Raw genomic sequence first — 10300 nt, 5'->3', positions numbered from 1 at the left:
TACTCCACCCAGGAGACTCCGCGCCAGCTCGAGGACTCCGTTTCCCAGAAGACTGTGCGGGTTCCGCCCCTTGTCTTCCTATCTCCACCCGCTTCCTTGGCCTTACAGGTTCCGCTGAGCACTCTGGGAAATAGAGTAGAAACAAAATCGGGACCAGGTGGCGTGTGGGTATTGTAGTCCAGTTTTTTTTTTGTAGTCCAGTTTTACCCTGTTGAACGACAATCTAATCAGCCCACTCCGGCTTGAAGGCGACGGAGGGTTGCCACGGAAACGCGTTGAGAAGGCAGTTCCTGAAAAGACGCTTGGAAGTAAGGGGCGGAGGTGAGGCGGGAAAATGATAATATGACCTCTCTCTGATAGGTGGAGAGATGGCTCGTAGTTCATACCTCCTTACGATTGGCTCTAAATTGGCACATGCGCAGTAGAACAAGGAGCCTTCCAAAAGAGGGTGGAATTGGGGTGGACCCTGAGGAAATAATCCCTCCCCGGCACGACCCGAGGGCGGTCTGGCGGTCATCAGCGCCTGCGCTGGCGCTGTCCTCCCTTCGGGTGGAGGATGCGCGCGCAGCGCTTTCCGCCACCCGGAAGCTTGCGCGGGACAACAAAGAAGGTGAGTCCTACTCTCCGGGAAGGGTCGGAGAATTTGGCCGCAGACGTCTGGCTCCCCATCCCGCGCACAGAGTCCAGAGGTGAGGGGAAAGTGAGGCGGAACAGGAGGAGGTCTCCCGATCCACTACCCACAGTCCAGTTGCGGTGCCTGTGACGTCAGCACGATCCTTCCTGGGAGACAGAGTCCCCGGGGGCTGGGGTCTCGATGAAAGAAACTTCTGGTCGCCGGGATAAGCGACCTACCCTTGCGACCCCTGCAAGCCACTGTGGGCTCTTGGTGGTCGTGACTACGACGGAGGTGGGCGGAGCTAGTGGAGAGCGTGACAGATGCCCCTCCTTGGCACTACGTCATCCCTGGTTTCTCTGGAGGGCGGGGCCTAGGCGAATCCTGGGCATCTGGACACTTGTCCCTCCTGCGGGAAGGTGGAGTCCAGCCCTTAGCTCTTTTGCTGTGCTGTGGCTGAGAATATTCTAGGAGGGACGCAATTCTTAACACATAACAGATGTTCAGTAAATGTTTGTTGAATAAATAAAATAAATCAGTGGATGGATGATAAGGACCCCTGAGCCTTGGGTTTAAGTCCTAGCCATGTGACCTTGGACAGGTGACTTCACTTTGAGACTCCCTTCTTGCATCCATATTTCTTGAGCGTTGACTGTAGCACTACCTTCATCTGACCTATTAAACAGTTGCTCATTTGTTTATTAATTTCCTTTTCTGCCACTAGAATGTGAACTTTCCCCGGGTCAAGAGGCTGTTTGTTGCCTTTGCTACTGTATCCTCAGTGGTTAGCACATATCAGGAGTCAGTGAGTGATTACTGAATGAATGAATGAATGAATGAACTTAGCACATGCTGGCTATGTTGCCAATGATCAATAAACACTAACCATTATCTTCCACTCATATGTGAAGTGGGCCTGAGTCAACCTCTCCACTTTTATTCACTTACAGGATACCGTTAAGATGGACTCGCCAGCCCAGTGAATCTGAGGGCCAGACCGTGACCCCATAGAAGGTACCATCCCCTCAGGGACATGCCCCTTAAGGCCTTTTCACCACCCACAGCTTGCTCCTGTTCCATCTCCTCTATATTCCTGCTCTCAGACTTCACTCCCAGGAGGAAGGTTACCATGGGCATGGCAGGGTCACTGAGTTAGGCTCTTGCCCCATCCTAGAGGCTGTCTTTAGCCAAAGCACTTGGCACTGGGGAAAATTCCAGACAAAGCAAAGCACTTAAAACTGTCATGGATTTTCTTTTATTTATTTATTTATTTGTTTGTTTATTTATTTATTAGAGAGAGAGATCATGAGCAGAGGTGAGGGGCAGAGGGAGAGGGCGAAGCAGACTCCCCGTGAACAGGGAGCCCGATGTGGGGCTCAATCCCAGCACCCCAGGATCATGACTGAGCTGAAGGCAGACGCTTAGCCAACCGAGCCCCCCAGGTATCCCATTCTCACACCTTGATCTCGCACTTCTAGCCTCCAAAACTCTGAGAAAATAGGGGCGCCTGGGTGGCTCAGTCGGTTAAGCATCTGCCTTCAGCTCAGGTCATGATCCCAGGGTCGAGCCCCACATTGGGCTTCCTGCTCGGTGGGAAGCCTGCTTCTCCCTCTCCCACTACCCCTGCTTGTGTTCCCTCTCTTGCTGTGTCTCTCTCTCTCAAATAAATAAAATCTTAAAAAAAAAAAAAAAACTCTGAGAAAATAAATTCCTGTCATTGAAACCACCCAGTGGGTGGTGTTTAGGGACGGCAATCTAAGTAAATGAATACTCCTGCCCTGTCCTCATTTGTAATGGGCTCTGTGTGTGGCTTTGGTTTTGATTTTTACAAGTATTAGGAAATATTCCAGAGACACACAAGGTCTAGAGGATAATGTGTCTAAGTACGTCAGGATAAGACGGGCTGTGTAGCTTTAACAGACTGTAAAGTCCTGGTGGCTTCACGCAACATAAGTTCATTTGCTGATCATGAGATTCCAGTGTGGACCAGGCCACCCTCTTCCATCTTGCAGCTATGCCACCCGGAGCATGTGGCTCCCAGAGGCCTCCATGCGTGGACGCGCGGATGGAGGAGGCCGTCCAGCTCTTAACTGCCTCAGCTGGGAAGTGACTTCCACTCACATGCCATTGGCCAGAACTAGTCACATGGCCCCAGTCTAACTGCAGGGTGGGGGCGGGGGAACCTGAGAAGTGTAGGGGAGCATGTAGCTGATTGGCAAACATTCACTGTCTCTCCGATTCCTATCGTGTGTTTCAAAAAATGAACATCACGGATAATGGCGGGAGACCCTCCGTGCTCCCATGACTGGAGCAAATCTCCTGCATGACTTCCCTGGACTCCGAGGCATTCCCGTGTCTCCTGTGAAACCTGCAGTTTCACATTGCATTTTTCTGCTTTTTACCCACCCTGGGCCACGAGGGAGAGATGCATGGCTAGAGGCTGGATGCAGTGGGCAGGAACTCATTTCTGAAGTGGCCACTTCCTAAGAGAGTCTGTTCCAACGGGATAACTTCCCTCCTTTTTGCAGTTCTGTCACTACGGGGAGCTCAGATGACAACTCACTGGTGGTGCATTCAGTTTTGCTTTCAGCTTCCTTTTCCCTCCCTCCACCGATTGTTTCCTAGCATGATCACCTTCTGTCCAGACTGTGGCAAAAGTATGGAAGCAGCATTCAGATTCTGCCCCTACTGCGGAAAATCTTTGTCTGAGCCATGTTTTGAGCATGAAAGTCCCCAGACCCTTGTCAGACCGCTTACATCATCCTTCAGAGGTAAGAACCAGGCCTCCGAGGGATGATGAGTGCATGTGTGCATGCGTGCATTTGGAGAGGGAGGACAGTCGCCTTTGCAGGCTGTCTGACCCTGCATTGATCCCAGAGCTGCCCAGGACTCAGGCTCTGTCTACACTCAGTTTCTTGGCATCTGATCGGCCTCGTGGCTTTAAAGTTGACAACTCACACATTTCTGTCTCCAGCCTGGACTCCTCCCCTGAAATCCAAATTCATATGTGCATATCAGATTGCCTGCAACACCTGTTGTGTGTCCCATACGCATCTCTACACATGCCCAGAGCTGAGCTCCTGATGTGACTGCCACCTGCCTGTCTGTCCCTTCCGTAGACTTTGAGTCGTGGAATGGTAATCTTAGACCAGACCCTGCAGTCATTATCCTTTAGGCCTCTTTCTCTTCCACCCCACAACTTCAGCCCTCTGGCAAATCTTGTCCGCTCTCCCTTCAAAATCGATGCCCGGTCAGCCCACTTCTGCCACCTCCTGGTCCGTCCCTCCTTCACCTCTCACTGCTCTCTTGCTTGGCACCCAGGACCTGGCAGAGTTGGGTGCTGAGAAATCTCACTGATTGACACACTGAATGAATGAAATATCAGCTGTGGGTCCTGGCCAATGGGAAGCCCAACCACAGGTCCTGCATTGAAAAATCAAAGTGAGTTTACTTGTCTGAAGGCCACAGAAGGAATTCGGCATACATGACATTTTATCATTTGAGGTTGCATTTGGCTGCAAGTAACAGAAAAATGCTTCCTCAAGAGTTTAAAAAAAAAAAGGCTTTATTTTTTTCATACCAAAAAAGTCTTCAGGGGCCAGTGCAGTGGAGGAATGGTGTCCCTGTGATGCCACAAGGGACCCAGGCTCCTCCTGTCTTTCTGCTCAGCCATCCTGAGGAGATGGGTTCCCCCGCCATGCTTATTGCCTTGAGTTTTCAAGATGGCTCTTCATCTCCAATATTTTTTCTGCATTCCAGAGAGATGCCAACAGTATTTACCTTCACTGAGTTCAGAGCCTGAGTTTTTTGTTTTTTTTTTTTAAGATTTGTTTGTTTATTTCAGAGAGAGAGAGCTCACACAAGCATGAGCAGGAGGAGAGAATCTCAAGCAGACTCTTTGGTGAGCACAGAGCCTGACTCAGGGCTCGATCTCACGACCCTGAGATCATGACCTGAGCCGAAGCCAAGAGTCAGACACTTAACCAGTGGCGCCCCCAGAGCCTGAGTTTTAACCACAGCCTTCTCTAAGGTCAACCTAGGACTCGGTTCATTATTCATTCACCCAATCATCAGGCAACAAATATACATGGACTGCCTACTGTGTACTTAGGTGCTGTCTGTCCCAGGGAGGTAGTAACACACATGACAGGTACCTGGTGTCTGGTTTCTCAGAGCTTTTGGAAGCCAGTAGGGCAAACAGACATTGAATAAGCAACCTCCGGGAGAGCATATGATAACAGAAGGGAAATGGATGGACCGTGGAACCCAGATAAGGGAGCTTTTCTTCTGGGGGGGATTGAGGAAGGCCTCCCTCAGTGGGTAACATTTAAGCCAAGACCAAGGGATGATAAAAGCTAGGTAAGTGAAGAGTGGGGTTGAGGTGAGGGAGTCACAAGAGTTCCAGGCATTGGGGCATGGTAAAGGGAAAGGCCGTGTGGTGGGAGGAGCCATGCATGTTGGAAAAATAAAGACATCTTGACTGGGGGTAGATGGGCAGAGGGCTATATAGACCATGGGTAAGCTTAGTAATCACTGATGTAATCGGGAGCTGTGGAGGGTTTCTACCAAGTGAGAGATAGAATATGATTTGCATTTTGAAAAGATCTCTCTGGAAAGCGGGAAGTGGGGGCGCCTGGGTGGCTCAGTCAGTTAAGTGTCTCGCTCTTGATTTTGGCTCAGGTCATGATCGCAGGGTTGTGAGATGGAGCCCCATGTCGGACTCCATACTCAGTGCGGAGCCTGCTTAAGATTCTCTCTCGCCCTCTGCCCCTCCCCCCACTTGCACTCGCATGCTCTCTCTCTCTAAAAAAAAAAAAAGAAAAGAAAGAAGAGAAACCAGTTAGGAGGCCATTCATTCCTGCAGTCCAGGAACCAGCCATGTTAGTTAGGTTAGCAGCAATTGAAAGAAGACTTCTGTTTTTAGTAATATGGCAGACTAAATGATCGGCAAAAGCCCCTTAAGGTTCAGCACACCACAAAATACTGGATAAAATATAAAGTATCTGCTTTGAAAAGCAGAACTGAGTGGGTCCTATCACTCAGTGAGTGAATTCCGTGGAAATGAGAAACAGTAAGAAAACACAGACCCACGGGGCTGAGTGTGTGCCACGGATGGTGGTGGTCCTGGACTGTTTGCCAGGCACTGGTGGTTTCGAGCCTGGGTTTTAATGGAGTATAAGAGACAAAACTTATGGCCTGAACAGTGTAAGAGATGAGATTGGAAAACTTAAAATCCGGGACTCCTCACTGGGTAAACTGGAACAAAAACAACAAAAAATTTCCATGGAGAAAGTTGGTGAAGACATTTGTCTATCTCAGCCTTGGTTGTGAGTGAAAGATGGAAGAATGTCCTCTCTGAGAATTCCTAACCAAGAACTCACATCCTCACCAGTTTGGGGCCAGAATTTGTACTGATACATGTAGCCCCTAGAAAAACCCAAGCAGGAAAGTTAGTGTAAAAGCCATGAGGTATGGGTGCCCCTCTCCAACAGAGGCAAACCTTCTCTTGGGGAATACCCTTTAAAGACAGGCCTTGGGGGCACCTGGGTGGCTCAGTCAGTTAAGCATCCAACTCTTGATTTCAGTTCAGGTCATGATCTCAGGATCATGAGTTGGAATCCCGAGTCAGGCTCCATGCTCAGCAAAGAGTCTGCTTGACATTCTCTCCCTCTGCCTCTGCCTTAGAGAATTCTCTTAGAACCAGGAGCTCCCAGTCAATCAGAAGGCACCAGGAGGGACACCTGGGTGACTCAGTCAGTTGGGCGTCTGCCTTCAGTTCAGGTCATGATCCCAGGGTCCTGGGATTGAGCCCCACACCAGGCTCTCTGCTCAGCAGGGTGTCTGCTCCTCCCTCTCCCTCTGCCACTTGTGCTCTCTTGCTTGCTCACTCTCTCAAATGAATAAATAAAATCTTAAAAAAAAAAAAAAAGACACCAGGAAAAGGCCAGTGTCAGGACAAACAGCAAACTACAGAATCACACCCACAATGACCAGATACCTCAGAATTAACAGATGAGAATATGTCCAAAACACATTTAACATGTTTAAAGAAATAAAAGAAGAAATTCAAAATACAGTGAAGAAGCAGAAGTTAGAATTGAAAAAGAACAAAATCAAACCTACAATGATAAAAACAAACATGTGGCAACCAGAAACTCGCTGGATGGTTTAACTGCCTACCAGACACAGCTGAAGGGAGAATTAGTGAACCGGAAGATAGGTTCGAAGAAATTACCTAGTGGAGAGCAGGATGACAAAGCGATAAAAGACACACAAGAGACACCAAGACCCAAGGAGGAAAAAAAAAATAACTAAAATGAAGGGACAGTTTGCTTAGATATTTAGGTGACAGGAGAAGCAAGGCTTGGCTCTAGGGATCAGAGGGAAGAGAGTGGTCAAAGGCGCCCTCGGGGTTCTTGGTTTAGAGGTTTCTGGAAAAGGCCTTTGTAATCCCAGTCTGCATCCGATCTCCCTTCCTCTAGGCTCAAGGAGACAGAGCAGTGCCAGTCCTGAAATCCCTTCCAAGAAAGTGAAATGGTCTAGCTCTGTCACCTCCCCTTCATCATCCCGCTGCTTGGATGGTGACAGTTCTGGGTCTGAAGGTACTGTGAGATCCAAAGGTGAGAGTTGGGGTCAATCTGGCCTGTCTCGATGGGGAAAAGGTGGGTGGTTGGTCAGTTTGGGGCTTTGTTACCCTGCTCAGGGATCCCCTACCCCGCCTGGACCCTCATCCTTTCTGCCTCACTTGATGGACTGAGAGTCCTGCGTGGGCAGAGACCAGGTAGACTCATCTGCATAGGCCTGGTGCCAGCCAGCGAGCATGAGAGTTTTGAGGACCATGTGCCCATCTCCTTCCTAGGGGGCCCTTGGATTTAAAGTCACAGCCCTCGGTGCCTCCCCTCCATCCCTTGTTATGCTCCAGACCCCTCTGCCTCTTGCTGTTCTGTGCCTTGGGTGGATGGTGGGGGGGTGGGGGGAGGAATGGAGTAGATAATATCCTTTCTTGTGTTCACACCTCTCTCCTCACCATGCCATCCCATTCTCTTGCCAGCCTGGGAGCCCCTCAAGGGCAGGGTCTTTGTCTAACAAATTTCTGAACCTTCTTTATACTCAGCACAAGGCCAGGTCCTGTTTCAGGATGTCTTTGGTTGAATGTCTGGAATGTCTTTTTTCCCCTTGGTAAACCTCTGCTCATCCAACAAGACCCAACTCAAATGTCCCCTCCTCCCGGAAGCCTCTCTTGACTTCTCAAGGCATTATCAGTCTCTCATATTCCTCTTTACTGCCGTGTTTCAGACTCAGTTCTGACCAGCTGTGTCCAGGTCAGACTCCCCCACCAAATTAGGGGCTCCCAAGGGAAGGGTCCAGGTCTGAGTCATGTCTGGATCTCCAGCTTTATCACACAAGGACCGGACTCATGAAAGGTCCCAGGAAGCATGTGTTGAATGAGCAAATGAATAAATGAACTGTATGACAAGCGTTGTCCTATTACCCGTCCAACTTTTCTCTCCTGGATGCTGTTTTTTCTTTATTCTGACCATCCTCCTGCAGGGTCCTGGAGCAGACCCCCAACCCCCAAAAGCAGCCCACAGGCGACCAAGCAAAGCCCACAGGCAACCAAGCGGAGCCCACAGGCGACCAAGCGAAGCCCGCAGGCGACCAAGCGAAGCCCACAGGCGACCAAGCGAAGCCCACAAGCGACCAAGCGAAGCCCACAGGTGACCAAGCGAAGCCCGCAGACACTGAAGCGGAGCCGGGTGACTTCCTCACTTGAGGCTCTGCCCACAGGGACAGTGGTGACAGACAAGAATGGGCGCCACTGGAAGCTAGGACCCCTCCAGACCAGGGACGACCAGGGCATTCTCTATAAAGGTACACTGTCCGCAGGCCGGCAGGCACTGGGATGGGCCGGGGTGTCTTCGAGCCAGGGCAAGGGGAGGGGAACCCCTTTTTGAGAATGGAAATGGAAGCCATCTCCCAGCTGCAGACCTGCCTCTGGACAACTTTCTTATAGACTTGGGACTGCAAAGCTACCCACCCAGCCCCATGGAGGCTGGGCTGGTAGGGTAAATGTGTGCAGGAGTCTGAGAATGAGCAATTGGGAATGGTGGGGACTGTGGCCAACTGAAAGCATGTGCCCTGTGTAAAGAGGCACTCCCCACCTCCACCTTCGTCGTTGGGGAGTGCAGGCCCAGGGTGGGTGAATGAAAAGGATGATGTTGAGTGTTCTCTGTGTCCTGCAGAGGTGGCGTGGAACCCCCTCCCCCTGAAATTTGGTTTGAATGTTGAGAGTGGTGATGGAGGATATGCATGACCAATTGCTTGCATAATTGAGGTTTCTGGGGGAAAGCAGTTCTTCACCCCCCTGAGGAGAGGAAGGATAGGCGCCTGGTTTGGGTTTTTATTTGTTTGAGGGGTGGGGCTGGAGTGAGGGTTCCCACTCTGGGGCCAGGGCCTCCCATGATTTGCATCTCCCACGAGCAGCAAAGGAGGGAGCCCCACCCCCCACCCCCCAGGCTTGCTTATCAGCCTGCCCAGATGTGGGGCCAGAGAGGAAGAGACAGGACCTGGCTTAGAGGCTGGTGTCATCAAACATTAAAAAATGGAGTCAGACACCTTGTTACAATGCAGAAAAAAAGATCTATGCTGGAAGCATTAGTATTAACCAACCTAATGTTTATCAAGTGCTTATTCAAGGCCACACTGTGTTGTAAGTGCTTTGTGGGAGGTTTTGTTATTTTTTTAATTGAGATAAAAGCCACATAACATGAAATTGACAATTTTAAAGTCTGCAGTTCAGTGGGTTATAGTCCATTCATGGTGCTGTGCAGCCATCACCTGTATCTCGTTCCAGAACATTCCCATCACCCCTAAAGGAAGCCCCATACCAAAGCACTCGCTTCCCATCCCCCTCTTCCCAGCCTCGGGCATCCGCTAATCTGTCCTCTATCTCTGGGTTTCTCTGTTGTGGATGTTTCAGATTTTGCATCTGTACTCTTTCCCCCAGCATGATGTTTTCAAGGCCCATCCACATCATAGCATCTGTCGGAACTTCATTCCGCCTTGTGGCTAAACAGTACTCCTCGGCGTATGTATATCGTGTTCAGTTTCCCCATTTACCGGTTGGTTGGCAGACGTGTGGATTGTTTCCACTTTGGGCTGTGAAGACTAGTGCTGCCGTGAGTGTTTGCTTTGTACTTCCTAACTCACGGTGGGCACCAGCACTGTCACTGTCCCCATGGCCTAGAAGAGGGACATGAGTCCCGGAGATGTCAATAACCAGCCGGGGATCTGGCTCCGAGATCTTCCAAGTTTGCAGGAAAGGCCAGAAATCTGGATTTTGCCCAGAAATCTTTGATTTGGAAGTGCCAGATGGGCACAGGCCACTGTCGGGGCGGGGAGCAGGGCTCGTAAGGGCTGCGAAGCGTGTTTGCATGTGTCCCGGGGCCGCGTCACCCCTAGGCACATCGCCTTTCTCCTCTGCCAGCTTGCACCAGTCAAGAAGTGGTGCAGTTTTATGTCCTGTAGTTAAAACCATAACAGTTAAACAACAACAGCAGCCAGAGTTGGGATTTTTTTTTTTTTTTTTTTTACAGCCACTGACACTGTTGGCCACTCTGTGCCCCATCCTCAGTTCATCCCACCAATCAGCTCATCTTACTCCCCCTTACTCGTGCAGCCCTGTGA

At 50.3% G+C, this 10300-nt stretch overlaps 1 protein-coding gene across 3 annotated transcripts in view; it reads left to right on the top strand.

The window, feature by feature from the left end:
• The first annotated feature begins 443 nt into the window (after nucleotides 1–443).
• Nucleotides 444–10300, top strand: part of VRK3 (VRK serine/threonine kinase 3) — a 31380-nt gene continuing 21523 nt past the window's right edge. The window contains exons 1-5 of one of the 3 annotated variants that reach the window (XM_027617300.2): nucleotides 446–610; nucleotides 1564–1627; nucleotides 3239–3384; nucleotides 7096–7233; nucleotides 8165–8485. In XM_027617300.2, the coding sequence (XP_027473101.1) occupies nucleotides 3240–3384; nucleotides 7096–7233; nucleotides 8165–8485 (604 nt within the window). In that variant the 5' untranslated portion in view covers nucleotides 446–610; nucleotides 1564–1627; nucleotide 3239. Of the gene's footprint in view, nucleotides 690–1563; nucleotides 1628–3238; nucleotides 3385–7095; nucleotides 7234–8164; nucleotides 8486–10300 lie in introns of all 3 variants that reach the window. The other 2 variants (XM_027617299.2, XM_027617301.2) reach the window with 2 other exon arrangements.

Source organism: Zalophus californianus, chromosome 17 (assembly GCF_009762305.2).
Source record: "Zalophus californianus isolate mZalCal1 chromosome 17, mZalCal1.pri.v2, whole genome shotgun sequence".
In the NCBI taxonomy this organism is placed as follows: Eukaryota; Metazoa; Chordata; class Mammalia; order Carnivora; family Otariidae; genus Zalophus; species Zalophus californianus.
This window is presented reverse-complemented; position numbering and strand designations above follow the sequence as displayed.